The following is a 15,307-nucleotide window of genomic DNA, read 5'->3' as shown; positions in this document are numbered from 1 at the left end:
TGAAAAAAATATAAAACTGTGGGGAATTGGTCACAGGGGCACTCACTGCTCAGGGATCAGCTTGGCATTGGTCAGTGGGTGGTAATTGCACTGTGCATTGTTTGTTTTGAATACATATATAATTATTATTATTTTTTCTCTATTCCTTTCTTCTCGTAGTAAATAGCTTTTATCTCAGCCTACATTTTCTTTTTTTTTTTTCTTTTTTTTTTTTCTCCAATCTTGCTGAGGAAAAAGCTATGTGGTGGTTAGATGTATTCTGGGTTACATCACAATATACTTTTGTAATTTACAAGCACAGCAGGTCTTAATGTTTGTTATGGAATTACAAGTCTTCTTAAACTGCTTTACTTTGCAGTTGAAATCTGCAGTTGATTATAATGATTCTGAGTTCACTGTTGTGCTGAAGACTTTTTGAAACTTAACCTCAAGAATGCCCTTTTTCTGCATGAAATGGTATTTCATATAATTTATAATACTCTTGCAGATTACTCACCTCTTCCATGTGAAGTTCATACAACATTTTGAACTTGAATACCCTGTCTGGAGAGGTGAATTCACTCTCTGACTTTAGGAAGGTATTTTGAAGTAAATGGAGAAAACATGAGATTTTAATATGAAAGAAAAGATCTTCAGAGAAGATACGTGAAAACTGGAGATTGTTACACAAAACTGTATCATTTCTTTTGCTACTAATGCAACTACTGAATTCAGTAACAGAAAAGGTGGGGAAGGGTGCACTAGATGATCAGGAAGATATTGCTAGCTGGTCCCAGTGGACCTGTTTCACCGTGGGAGCTGTGTAGCTCCACATATTTGAATGATGCAGGGGAAACTTCCTGCTTATGCCACCCTGACACCAGTGTATAGGGCAGTTCTATAGAATTCCTTCATGAAGTGCCAGTAACAAGATGTGGACTTTGTCATCCGAAATCAGGGAAGAAAACTCCCAAACTCCCATGAGGCATTAGAAAGCAATGTTTCTTTATTCATCATGATGCATGCTGGGTGACTTGACAAGCAAGTGCACACTTCAGAGTTCAGGTTCTACATCTGAATAGTTAATACATGCATACGTAGTACATCGGCATACATATTCATTCTTTTTCTAGGACTCACAGAGATGTGCCAATGTCTGTTTGAGCATGCTTAGTGGCATTTAGGGTGGTCAAGTGCCCACCTACTTCTTCCCCTTTTTTCACAATTGATTTAATCACTGAAATCTTTGACTAGTTTTCATCCACTTTTACCCAGTTTGAAAGATTTCCATTGCTTATTAGGCCACAGTGAGACACTTCTTAAAAACAATATATATGGAACCTGAGGAAAATGTCCTTGCACGTTTTGATACAAAAAGACAGAAATATTCTATTATGTCCCCAGTGCAAAATTATTAAAGAAAACAAGACTATAGCCACTAAAGTAGAAATGGAAAATTTTAGAACTTACAGATCCCTTTTGTTAAATTACTGTATTGATTCTAAAACTAATGTATTAATCCCTACTGCTAAACAAACCAACCTTCCTTTTAAAGGAAATGGAAACAACTTTTTTCCTTTTGAGTAGTGGCAGTTAATCTGGCCAGAGCTAAGGGACCATTCTTGTATTCTCATGATTTGCTCTTTTCATATTGCTCAGTGTGAGAAAATGACAACAAATGAAAAACTCCTCTATATTTCTAAATTGGAGTTTCAAACGTCAAATCTTCTTACTGGGAAACAGAAAATACATGGTGTATTTTCCTTTTGTATTGTAATCCTTTCCTTTTTTCCTGACAAACATCACCTTCCAGAAAGACAGAAATCAGTAAACTGCATTAGTAAACACAAAATTAGTAAACTGCATTATTTTTTTATCTTTTTTTTTTGTTTTTTTTTTTTTTTAATGGAAAAGAAAAGGACTCACAACCAACATACTCATGTCAGCCATCTAAAGCCATCTAAATGTTAAAAAAAACCAAAAAACTCAAGCAGTAAATCCTGCATGTGAAAAATTATTCATTCATACAGGGTTTTATTTTTCTTTCCGCAGCAGAAATAATTAACCTCCTTCAATATAAATTGAATATTTCTGTATAGTGGCACTTTAAAGCTTAAAAAGGCCTGTCAATGAATACATCCTATGGAAGAGCACAGCTCCATGCACAGCTGACAGTAGCATCAAAAGAATGTGCAGAGGGCGTTAGGAACAGTAATTGGAGGGATTCTTTTCTCCTCCAGATTGCTCATACGTAGCAAATTGAAAATGCCTGCTGGGGCAGACATTTATAAATTCACGATTTGGAGAAACTCTGTTATATTATTTTACTGACAGCAATAGAAGTTGTAACAATAGTATTAACCTTGCTAGTGCTCATTGATGGATACTCCTGCTCTGCAATTTGTTTTGGTAATAAAGCTTTGTCTCTGAATGAAGGAGATAAGGAAGTTCTGCAGAGTCTTTGTAACAAGAAAATAGGAGATCCTGCTTAGAATCAGTCATTGAATATATAACATACTTGTAGGAAACCTCTGAATATGTAACATACCTCTTGGAAAACATCTGCATACATAACACAAGTCATGTATATTAACTGAAGACCATTTGTGTAAGCTATGAATGTTAGGAGTTTTACCCCCATGAATTCAGAGAGAATGGTGAGGTGCTGGAACAGCTGCCCAGAGAGACTGTGGATGCCCCGTCCTTGGAGGTGTTCAAGGCCAGGTTGGATGGGGCCCTGGGCAGCCTGGTCTGGTATTAAATGTGGAGGTTGGTGGCCCTGTTATGGGAACTACTGAGTCATGGCCTGAACCTCTGATTAATCACCTGAGGCAAGCCATGAACCAGCCAGAGGAGCACAGGTGAAGGCAATTCACCTGTGCTGCTGGAAGGGGTGGAGCCAGGCTGCACCCCTCCTAGACCTATTTAAGAGCTGGCTACCAGTGGGGAAGGATTTCTTCTGGAGATTGCCTCTTCTGGTGTTTTGTGGTGAGCCCAGCCGAAGGGTAAGCCTTCCTTTGTATTCTCTTTTGTTATCGTTGTCCACTTTGCCTCTTGATTATATTGTGATTGTAACATCTTGATATCCATTGATTATACACTCTGCATGTGGCAGGGGGGTTGGAGATTCATGACCCTTGAGATCCTGTCCAACCCTGGCCTTTCTGTGATTCAGCAGTGCTATTAAAAAATGCCCTTTATCTAACACTGGATCTTGAGTATTAGAGTTTCCTCATCAACTGTCTGATGGTATGAAAATTGTCAAAAAAGAGGATAAAAGCTTGAACGCTTTCTACTCCTTCAATTACCGTGCTTTAACTTTTATAATTAAGTTCTAATAGATGCAGATCCTTTTTTTTACGATGTTAGCACATAATGCTTGACCTTTGCAGAAAGAAGTACTAAAGGCCCAGAATCTGAAATGTTGTATGACCAATTGAGAGACTTATTTTCTTACCCTGTAACTCATTATTTTTAACTTAAATTTTCATTTTTAAGTGAATTGCTTTAAAATTAAAATTCTGTTTAACTGAATTATTGATCACTTTTACTTACATTTTTTCTTTCAGTTGATTTCTCCTAATGCAGTGTTGTGTTATGATTTTGTCATTTTTTTTAAACTTATTTTCAAAAGAAGTGTAATATACAGAAAGAACTGCTCTTTCCCCTCTCTCACAGTTCATTAACTTTCAAAATGTAAATAAGTTTTCTATTCAGCAACAGCTGCATGTGAAAGGAGAAAAATCAGTAGCTTCAAATTTGCCTTACACCTGGAAGTAAGATAATAGTACAAGAAAAGCATACCAGGTCTCTAAATGCATTTGTACCTAAGCAGGAAGAACAAGATCTTCCCCATATAAACTTCATTATCTCTCATTCCACCATATAAAAGATAGTGATTAAAACAGAAACTGCAGAAACTATGGAAACTTCGCAAAGTAGAGGTTAAAAAGAACTGTCATAATCTGGTGAAAATCAATCCTTTATCAACATGTTCTTCACTCCACAGTTCTGCTGCTTCTTCTCTGTTTGGTACAAAATACCTGACATACCAGAATATTACTCAGTGATCTTGAAAACTTGATGGTCTTTGTCACAATTTGGGGGAACGCTGTTAGAGAGTGTCCAAAAGAGGGCTATGAAGATGATGAAGGGGTTCAAGTCCATTGATTTGTTCAGGCTAGAGAAGAGGAGGCTGACGGGAGGCCTCATTGTGGCCTACAGCTTCCTCATTAAGGGAAACAAATGAGCAAACAGTTCATTCTGGTGACCATGACAGGACCCTGGGGACGGCATGGAGATGCACCAGAAGAGGCTCAGGTTGGGTGTTAGGAAAAGTTCTTCACCGATAGAGTGGTCAGGAACTGAAATAGAGCCCCCAGGGTAGTGGCATCAAGACTGCTGGGCTTCATGAAACATTTGGACATGCTCTCAGACATAGAGTTTGAGTTTTGAGTGGTCCTGTGTGGAGTCAAGACTTAAAGCTGATGATCCCTGTGGGTTCCTTCTGACTCAGGATATTCTATGATTACATACATGGAATGTAGTTTGCAAAATAATTTAACTACAGCAAAAAGCAAAGGCAGCTCGTAAGCATGGCAACAGTAACAATTACAGCATTGCATGGTAGTCGTAGTTAGATGAATTCCACTCAATTTAAGTAAGCAACTTAGTGGTAGAAGTTTCTTATTCTGCACCTCAGCTGTCCATTTCATTTCAGTTTGGGCATTTTAAGTGCCGCTTTTGTTTTTGCTCTATGCTTGTTTCTACTCTTAACACTGCAGATTCCTAAAGAAAGCCAATTGTGTTCAATCATTCCACCACATTCTATGTGCAGTATTTTAAAAAAGAACAAAAGCAAGCAAGGCAATGCTATGTCTGTTTGCATGTTTCACCTCTGAATTCCCCTTTCTCCTCTGGTCAGATCCTTTCTTGCCAAATATTTGATCGCTCAGGAAGCGGTGAACTTCCAGTGGTGAACTAAACTGAGGAACTGATCTGCTCTAAAATTAACCCCCAAAAAGCCTGGACAAATTTCAGCTTTCATATTCACTACATGGATGGGCAAAATCCTTGGCTGGTGCAAGGAGAGACTAGGACAAGGCAGCAGTTTCTCTATGATAGTGTTATCTTTTGTTATTTTCCATTCACTTCTGAAACTGCCCTATTGGCACAAAGTATGGTATTTAGGATGTTATAGAAATGGGATTTCTCTAGTTAAAACTCTATTCAAACATATCCATTATTACATCAACACATTCCAGGAACCTCTATGATTTCTGATGCCCTACTACGTTGTACCTCCAAAAGATGTCAGGGTGATTGAAGTCCCCCATAAGGACCACATTTTGTGAATGTGAAGCTTCTTCTATTTGAGGGCCTCACCCACTCTATCTTCCTAATCCTGTGGCCTGTAGTGGATTCCAACTACAATGACTTCTTCCCCTGCCTTCCCATTAATCCTAAACCATAAGCTCTCTGTCAGCTCCTCTTCTATCTCCAAATGGAGTTCCAAGGACTCCAGCAGGACGTTGATGTAGAGGGTAACACCCCCACCCTTCTTCCCCTGCCAGTTTTTCCTAAAGCATTTATACTCATCTATTTCTACATTCCAGTCATGAGAGCCATCCCACCACATCTCAGTGATGCCAGTGACATCGTAGCACTTTGGGCACACACGTGCCTGCAGCTCTTCCTGCTTATGCTCCATGCATCAGGCATTTGATTTGGGCTCCCAAACTGAGTGGTGCAGTTGAGATACTAGAGGGAAAGGATGCCATCCAGAGGGACATGGAGAGGCTTGAGAGGTGGACCCATGACAACCTCATGAATTTCAACATGACCAAGTGCAAAGTCCTGCATCTGGGTTGGGGCAATTTTAAGCACAGGCACAGATTGTGCAGAGGATGGCTAGAGAGCAGCCATAGGCAAAGGACTTGGAGATGTCAATTGATGAAATATACAACAGGAGCCAGCAACATGCACTTGCAGAGCAGTCCAACTGCATCCTGGGTTGCATCAGGAGAATTGTGACCAGGTTGAGGGAGGTGATTCTGCCCCTCTGCTTTGCTCTAGTGAGACCCCACTTGGAGTACTGCATCCAGTTCTGGAGCCCCCAACATAAGAAAGACTTGGAGTTATTGGAGCAGGTCCAGAAGAGGGCCATGAAGATGATCAGAGAGCTGGAGCATCTCACTTACGAGGACAGGCTGAGAGAGACAGGGCTTTTCAGTCTAGAGAAGAGAGAACTCCAGGAGAACCTTATGGCAGTCTTTCAATACCTGAAAGGGACCTACAGGAAAGCTGTGGAGGGACTTTTCATAAAGGCATTTAGTGAGAGGGTGAGGGAAATTTTTTTAAACTGGAAGAGGATAGGTTTAGATTAGATATTAGGAAGAAATTCTTTACTGTGAGGGTGGTCAGACACTGGAACAGGTTGCCCAGAGATGATGTGGATGCCCAATTCCTAGAACCATTCAAGGCCATGCTGGATGGAGCTTTGAGCAACCTAGTCAAGAGGGAGGTATCCCTGCCTAAAGCAGGGGGGTTGGATCTAGGTGATCTTAAATGTCCCTTCCAACCCAAAACATTCTGTGATTCTGCGATAACCTTTCTGTAACAAGGAAAGCTAAATATTTATCTTTTCAAATCATCTGAGTATTGTTCTTTGATTTTTTCAGAGATGGCCCCTCCAAAGCACGTGGTTTCTCAGAACCTTGGTAAATGTCAGCTTAGAAATTAAATCAAGGGATATCACTGCCTAGCATTGTAGAGTACCCAGAACTGAGATGAGGTTAACAAGTTTGTAGTTCTCTGGGTCATACTTTCTACCCTTCTTAAAAATGATTACTATATTGCTTCACCTGGCCACCATCACTTTTCAAATATCATTAAATGTGGATTGGTGAGTGGCAGAAAATTCTTTCAGGACTCTGGGATACATCTCATTGGGATGCAGAGACTTATGGATGTTCAGTTTCCTCAGCAGTTGCCAACCTGATCTTCACTTGTAGAAGGAGGGCCATTGCTCCCCCAGTTTCCACTTTCTGAATCATTTTCTGGGATGTATCAAAATAAACATGATGCACAGATGGAGGGAGGTGATTCTTGGCTCTCTTGAGATCCCGCATGTAGTACTGCATTCAACTCTGGGGATCTCAGCACATGAAGGACTTGAAGCTGTTGGAGCAGGTCCAGAGGAGGCCTTGAGGATGATCAGAGGACTGGAGTACCTCTCCTACTAAGGAAGTATGTGAGAGTTGGAAAAGTACAGGCTTCAAGGAGATCTGCAGTTTTTCAGTACCTCTAGGGCCCTATAAGAAAGCTGGAGAAAGACCATTTATCAGGACAAGGAATAATAACTTTATACTAAAAGAGGAAAGATTCAGATCAGATGTTAGGAGGAAATTCTTTACTCAGAGAATGACGAAGCATTGAAACAGGTTGTCCAGAGAAACTGTGCATGCCCATCCCTTGAAGGCATTCAAGGCCATGCTGGATGGGACCCTGGACAACTAGATCTATTTGGAGGTGCGCCTGCCAATTGTAGGAGAGTTGAAACTAGGTGATCTTTAGCATTCCTTTCATATGAAAAAGAATATGATTCTATGTGTACATGTTATGACTGGGTTTTTCATTTATAACCACCTTAAAAGCAGATAACAGATTCTTTTTACTTTAAAAGTCCAAAAAGAATCCTAGTGTTCACTTTTGTAAGTGGACATTGTTGGTTTCATGGGAGATACTTCCGCTGATTTAATGTGGTTAGGAAAAAAAAAAGTAGACTGCCATGTAAATTGAAGCAGAAATATAAAATAAGTTAAAATATAGATTGTCCAAGGATTAAGATATAACACAGCAGAGAACTGAACATAAATCAAAAAAGAGTGAAAGATCTCAATGAACATTCGAATACCTTTTAAATCCTCAAGTAATTTAGGAGGATGATTTGTGATTAAGTAATGAATCTGGTTCACTTTCATGACTGCAAAGTAAAGTTGGATAAATGCTGGATATTTTATTATAAGAAGTCTTTCTGTCGTTTTTAAACAGCATAGAATGAAATAGCTATTTTTCCCCTGTACCAAGAAAGTCTTGAATAATAGTTTCAAAAAATATACTCAGAAGGGAGTGGAGAAAGTGACCTGAGGGTTAACAGGGCAACATACAGGCATTGTTTGTAGATTAAAGCCCTTTAACTCAGAATTAGTCAGTTTTGTGCTGAGATCTGTTACCTTATCTGCTCTGGTAGAGAAGGGATTTTATCAGCTAGGTTCAATGAACTGAGGGAAGCACAGGCTGAGCTGGGAACTATATTGCTTGTTTGTTTGTTTGTTTGTTTTTGTGGCTTCAAGGGAAACTTCAGACTTTGTTACTAGAAAGCAGCAACATCTTAGTTCTGCCTTTTTATCACCTGTCATTTTATCTAAACAGAGAGAGCATATTAAGGGGTAGTATGTAATGTTTAAATTAAATTTTCAGTTTGGGAGAGAAGTCTTATACTACGTCAAACATACTTAGACTATGTGGGATGGGATTGCTTGTTGTCATTTGCATAAAGAAAGACTTCCTTGACATTTATTGTTTAGGTGTTGACTAAACTAAAACTAAAATACTAGTTTTCTGCAGTGGGGTTTGAGACTATGGAATTACTTAGGGTCTAGGTAATTCTAAAGATCATAGCTCCAGGTTCACTTGAGGTTCAGAATCTACACAATAGCTGTTATGTTCTCTATCACTGTAGTATTTATTTTCCTTGGAGTTATTTTGTCCTCACAGATAGGTAGGAATTATTAAGGTAGATTAAACTTCTGGACATTATAAACTTGCAGAGAATTGGTGGGATCTTGACACTTACCTGAACCATGTAGCACAGTACAGAGAAGTCATGACTGACACTGCAGATGCTGGCTCCTAATAGGTGAGCAGCAAAACCACGTCACAGAGCTACAGTATACGAGTCCTCCAGTATTTGGTCATGCCTTTCTGTATATAGTAAGCCTCAAGCAAAGTTTATCAGTTTTACTGTGGAACTGTACAGAGAGATAAATCAAGCTGAATAGAACGCATCTGTAAAGAGCAGAAGCAATTTTGTTCCTGAAGTACTCAGAGGGGAAAATCTTGAACATGGTGCTTTGTCCTATGTACTCATTAGATAAGTATATAGGCATTGAAGAGATTATCATGGTTGTCTACAATAGGTATCAGCACCAACCTCTATTTAGCTTACTGTTTCAGATCTATAATGGCTTTATTCCGAGCAGCACTTTTGATAGTATACATGGCTTGTTTGAGTTTGCGTTTTGGGTCCCATTCTTGCTATAAGAGGGTGTATGGGAACAGCTGACTCATAGCCTGAACCTCTGATTGATCACCTGAGGTGAGCAATGAGTCAGCCAGAGGAGCACAGGTGAAGGCAATTCACCTGTGCTGCTGGAAGGTGTGGAGCCTGTCTCCACCTCTCCTAAACCCATTTAAGAGCTGACTACCAGTAGGGAAGGATCCCTTCTGGAGATCTGCTCTGCTGGTGTTTTGTAAGCAAGCCTAGGATATGGGTAAGCTTTCTCTTTGTTCTCTTTTTGCTATTATAATCTGCTTTGCCAAACTTTCTTGTTTATTTTGTAATTGTCTTAATATTCATTGATCATACAGAGAGAAATGAGAGAGGATGTGAAGATTTCTTTTGTACTGATATCTTTATGGTTTTTTCCTTCTTTATAGCATTTTGTTTGCAGACATTGTGGGATTTACTAGTTTGGCATCACAGTGCACTGCCCAAGAGCTGGTGAAGCTGCTAAATGAGCTGTTTGGCAAATTTGATGAGTTAGCTACAGTAAGTACAATTTTTTAAAATCTACTTGAATTTTCTTTCTGAATGTTGATGCATGAGTTAAATACGTTAGAAATCTGTGATAGACTGTTTTAGTTGTCTGTGTTACAAGTTTCTAATGCTTCAATTTTTTATTAACATTCTGTAGAGTAAGCAGTAAATCTAAATGTTTAGGAAAGGAGCTTAATTTGTTTTCAAAAAATATTTTTAATGCTTATTTGGAGGTCAACAGAATTCTTCGTTGGTCTTGGCTGCAGAAAAATTAGAGTTATAAGAGATAATTCAGTATTAAAATTTCTTATCTGTATGGAAAAAAGCAATAGAAATTATTTCTATTCAAAGTACAGTGTAAAATTACTTTCTGTAATGATAAGAAGCTAGAGACTCAAATCAATTCATCACAGGTGACACTCCTTGTCACAGAATTTGTTTTGGTTTTTTGAGTTTTTTTCAGAAAGGCTATTGTAGGCAAAATGGGACTTATATTATTACTGATACTTATGTTTTAACAATTGCATTTAAATTTGTGCCAGATCCCCAAAGGAAAAAAAATCTGAGTAGAATGTTCCTTGCCCTAAAGTCTAATAATACCATAGGCATTTTACATGAAATGAGAGGGAGTGGATGCTCCTGAAAATGTTCTCAAACGTGGTTTCAAATTACAGATAAAAATGTTTTCCCAATGAAGAAAACAAAATTTCTTTGATTCTATCCTGTTTGCTGATCTAGTCCTCAGAGCACTGATTTCTGACAAGTAGCACCTCTACATAAGTTATGCTTCTCCATTGTCTAATTATCATACTTTCTGACTCTATGCAGCAGCTTAGAGAACATATTTTTTCAGTTTCTTCAGTCCTGTCATGCAGCATCCACATGGTCCAAATTCACTTATAATCTTCCGAAGGAGATCTGAAGTTCATGGACACTAGACTTCCTCTCTAAAAGGCAAATGAAGCCTTCTATTGCATAAGAGGCCAGGGCTGAGGAAGGCCTATTCTCTCTCCCCAGAGTAGATTTTATTTTGCCCAAGTGTTGTGTCTTGATTTGTACTCTGCTCAAATCAGAACAGAGAGGAAAAGATGTGCATTCCCTCTTCTCAAGAAAAGCAGAAGAGTAAGTTAAACGCTGAGTACAGAAAGAATGAAGGTGGATTCTCTATTTTTGTTTGGTGGGGAAGAAGCAGATTAGAGACAGAATTGAAGATTAGGAAAAAAAATTGCTTTCTGTTCAGCCTGTATACTTTCCAAATTCTTCTCCAGGATTCTTTCAGCTATGTGAGAAAGAGTCATTATTTACACATCCTTCTTATTCATACTGTACTGCATCAGGATGTGATTAAAGATACAATGTATGATTTTCTTCTAATGTGGTAAATGGAGGCTTTATATTGACTCCTGCATTCAGAAAAAAGTATGCTGAGCTGTACTTTTTCAGAAGGATTCTGATTTCCTAGTTATAACAACTTCTAGATATTCATTTTAGTTCAAAACAGAAGACTGGGTTGATTTAAAAACAGTGCTGTGCTTTTTAGTGTTCAAAATGATGAGGTAAGAAACTGCAGGGAACTTAAAAAAAAAAAAAAAAAAAAAGTAATAGATATGATCCCTGCAATGCCTATAGTGTGATCTGTGAGCATGCATGCTATGTGCTGCTGCTGCTCAGGATGAGGTAATTATAGTACAACAATTGTCCTGTCTTACAACAGTAATGTTTTAAAACAGAAAAGTTTAAACAAAATGCTATAGAAATACTTTGTGTGAAGCATAGTACCAGGAGTCAGAAAGTGTTATCCTATATGTATTTGCTGAGAGTCTCATGAAGAATCTTGGAATTTTTGCACCTTGACACTTGGTGTGAATAAATTTCACTTTTGCTTTTTGACAGCATGACTCTAAATTTGGCCTCTAAAAGGTGTTTCAGAGGAACATAGAAATGTCTTCTTGAGAGATCTAGGACAGTTTAATCCTAAAGGAGTTTGTCCTTCCAACATTTAGAAGTTAATTTGTGGCTTGAGGCATTAGATTTTTCCTGATGCTTTTGAAATACAGCTGGTACTCTGTTTCAGAGAGTAACTGTTTATGACAGAATTTCAGCTTGTTGTCTTTCAACTCTTTCAAAAGCTTGCTTGTACTTTTTTTAACAGGGAGAAAAGATATTATGAATGATATTATGTTATTATGAATAATAACATTGTTAGGTCACTTTCTTAAGGAAACAAGTGAATTGTTAAACAGTTGTTTTTATATGACGTTGTCTTCCTTCTAAAAACATTTAAGTTAATTAGTCAACTTAGTTACTACAAGTGAAGGAAAAGAAATATCAAAAAAATAATGCTAGACAAAAATGAATGACAGTGCTTGTATCCTTGCAGGAGTGTAACTTCACCCTAGACATTCATTGTAGAATCTACATGGAGAACAGCTGTCTGAATGCTTCAGAATTCATTAATATGTCTGGTTACTGAAGTACTTGTTTTCTCTAGATTCACTGATTTTAGACTCTTAGGACATCCCAGGTTGGATGGGACCAGAAACATCATTGGGTCCAACATTTTGTGGGAAAAGGGAGCCTGAATGAGATTAGCTAGTGCCCTGTCCAAACACTTCAGAAAGATGTCTTGAAAGATCAGATAGGTTACAATAAAAACTCTCCTTTTAATTTTTTTTCTATTGAATTTTTAAAGTACATACAGAAGTAAATGAAGATTTGATTCTTCCTGTTATGATATGTGCGCTCTCTGAACGCAATTCTGATCATTGTTTTTTTTGTGTCAGATGCCAGTGTTGCTGATATGGAAATAGAGGTTGTAAGTTCCTGCCAAAATTCTGCTGTATTCTGTTGCTGTGCAATCTGAAAAAAAGGCGTCTGACATGGAAGTGTATATGAAGAAAAGGTGTATCATTGACTCACAGAATCTTGAATTCCTCCTGAATGCTGAAAAAATGGCATTTGCAAGCATTCACCAGCATTTGCTAAATGTTTATGCAGATCAAACAGTGGATGTTAGCACAGTAAGGTGGCAAGTGGTATGTTTCAGCAGTGGCGACAATGACAGTGAGTCAATCCTGACAGTGCAGATTTTTAAGAACATGGAATGTAGGCTTTTGTACCCAGCTGGTGAAAATGCTTAGCTAATGGTGGTGACTGTGCTGAAAAATAGTGCTTTGTAGCTGATAATTTGCTTTTTGATGTAGTGTTATAGGACTTTGGATCAGTTCCATATACATACAGTGTGAACATCTATACTCAATCTCCTTCTGAAGTCATCACACAGAACGTTATTTATGGAGTTCAATGTATGTCATCAAGATCAATGCCTAATTACACTCCAGAAGTGCTAGTTTGACTTTATTTGTTTCACCTTAATCTGGTTCATAGCTAGGGGAACTGTTATGTCATGGCTTGAACTGGTGATTGGGCATCTGGTGAAGGGGAGTAGCTGGCCTAGGGAGCACAGGTTAACTCTTTGCACCTATGCTCTCCACATGTTCAGAAGGGGATGGACTCAGACTGGAGCCACCCTGAGCTCATATAAGGGCCAGTCACTGAAGAGGGAGCACCTCTTAGAGCTAGGCTGCTTTGTGAAGAATGCTGTACAACCAGAAATATGCTTCACCAGTTGGGTGAGTTCTGTTCTTTGCCTGGTTAACAACCTGTCAGAAGAAATCTTGCTTCTTCAGAAGTAGAACTGAAGTGCCCAGATACGCAGTTCAGCTGTCTAATGTACTCTTCATACACAGTTTTGGCTAGAGTCTTATGCCATTATGCAGATCTGCTATACGGAGCACAGCAATGCATGGCGGGGGCACTTCTTAGCCTGAACCATACATCCTGTGATGGAGGCCAGCAGTATATCCTCAGAGCAGTCAGCTCTGCTCATTTAATATGATTATTTTTTTATCTCCATCAAGTCTTTCTGAAGATGACTTTCTTTTTAGTCAGATGGATATGATGTCTTGCTAGATCTTTTTTTTTTTTTTTAGTAACTTTTGCAGACTGAGAGGAATGGATGCTTCCAGTGATTAGTTCTTGAACTTTTTCCATGATTTTTTTTGTTTAGAGTATGACTGAATTTCATGTTTTTAGCTAGTGCACAAAAGTGACAGTTTTTTAAATCTTCTGTTGTGGTAGATGAAACTAGAGAAAATTTCAGTTTCCTGAAATTTAGAGCTTAGTCTTTCTGCTTTTTATAGTGAATTTGTGTAGGGTTTGTTTTCTCCTTGAGTATTTCTCTACATAAGAAAACTGTTAAAGAATATTTAATGAAAGTTTTCCAGTAGACAAGCATGTTTATCAGTCGTCTTGCATAAAATATTCTTGCTGAGATCTTTCTTCATTTGCAAGTAGACAAATCATTTGACTGTTAAATAGATTTTTTTACTCTCAAGGACTAAAAGAATTTAACTTTCTTATATTTTCAGATTAGTTTCCATTCAGAGTAGAAGGGACTTCACAATGAAGTGGAAATACGTAGATGATGTGTGCTAAAATCTTGTAGGTTATTGCAGATCAATTTATACAGTTACCAATAAAACTGACGAAAACAATTTGAACAAAAATGCTTTTTGTTGCTATCCTGAATAATTCTACTTATGCTATGCCTATGATGTGGGTCTCAAGTATGATTTCATGAATCATTACTAGACTATAAGCTTATCTGGATATGGCCAGTCTTCTGCATTCAGGACCTACTGAGACATTTGCTGTGGTGCTTCCAATACTGAAACAAGATTTGTTTTCTTTTTCCACTATCTCTACTACTCTGCATAAGCTATTCTTGTTAAGTCTATCCTCACTGTTACGGCTATGAATATGCTTCCTCTGTCCTGTTAAATCAAACATAAACATTGTAGTTAGCTGATGCTCATTATTTTCAATTCTGAGACAAGGAGATGTGCAAGAACTACTACAGGTTGTTGAAGTTACAATTTGCAGGCATTATTCTATTAAAAGGTAATTATAATGATCATTTCTGATTTTAAACCCATAGCTCAAGACTTGAGTAAAAGAGATACTAGAATGTTCATGTACTAACTGAGAGGATTCCATAAAATTTCTAATTGCCCAGGCAGATTTCAAAAGCTTATCTCTATATAAGTGTATAAGCATTATATAAACTCATCTCTTGTTGTTTAATAATGGAATTAAATGTGATAGAGAAGGATAAATTCATCTTTTCTAAAAGATTTGCATTCTCACTGTTTGCTGAACTTTAGTAACTTGGTATTACATTGCTCAGTTGCACTATAAAGCCATCTGATTAACTTCATTCAATTTGCTGCCTGTCCTTCTAAGACCCTGAAGGAGGATTACTTGTCCTTACCCATTCCTTTAATGACATAACACTCTACATGCATTTCCAAAGGTGTCTGGGGTAGTGTCATTGGCTATCCATCTGTGTAACATAAGGATTAGACTAGCAATGAAGGCAACTGGTATCGACACTCAAATATCTTTTGTTAGGTTGTGTTCAAATGCTTTAAAAGAAGGGCATCAAAA

At 38.0% G+C, this 15,307-nt stretch overlaps 1 protein-coding gene across 1 annotated transcript in view; it reads left to right on the top strand.

Moving 5' to 3' along the window:
* Positions 1-15,307, top strand: part of ADCY1 (adenylate cyclase 1) — a gene marked incomplete at both ends in the record, with an annotated part of 145,769 nt that overhangs the window by 60,864 nt on the left and 69,598 nt on the right. The window contains one exon of the mRNA XM_079533965.1: positions 9,700-9,811. Coding sequence (XP_079390091.1) covers positions 9,700-9,811 — 112 coding nt within the window. The remainder of the gene's footprint in view (positions 1-9,699; positions 9,812-15,307) is intronic.

This window comes from Tetrao urogallus (genome assembly GCF_951394365.1).
Source record: "Tetrao urogallus genome assembly, chromosome: 3".
Lineage (NCBI taxonomy): Eukaryota > Metazoa > Chordata > Aves > Galliformes > Phasianidae > Tetrao > Tetrao urogallus.
Note: the sequence above shows the minus strand (reverse complement) of the source record. Positions and strands in the feature narration are given on the sequence as shown.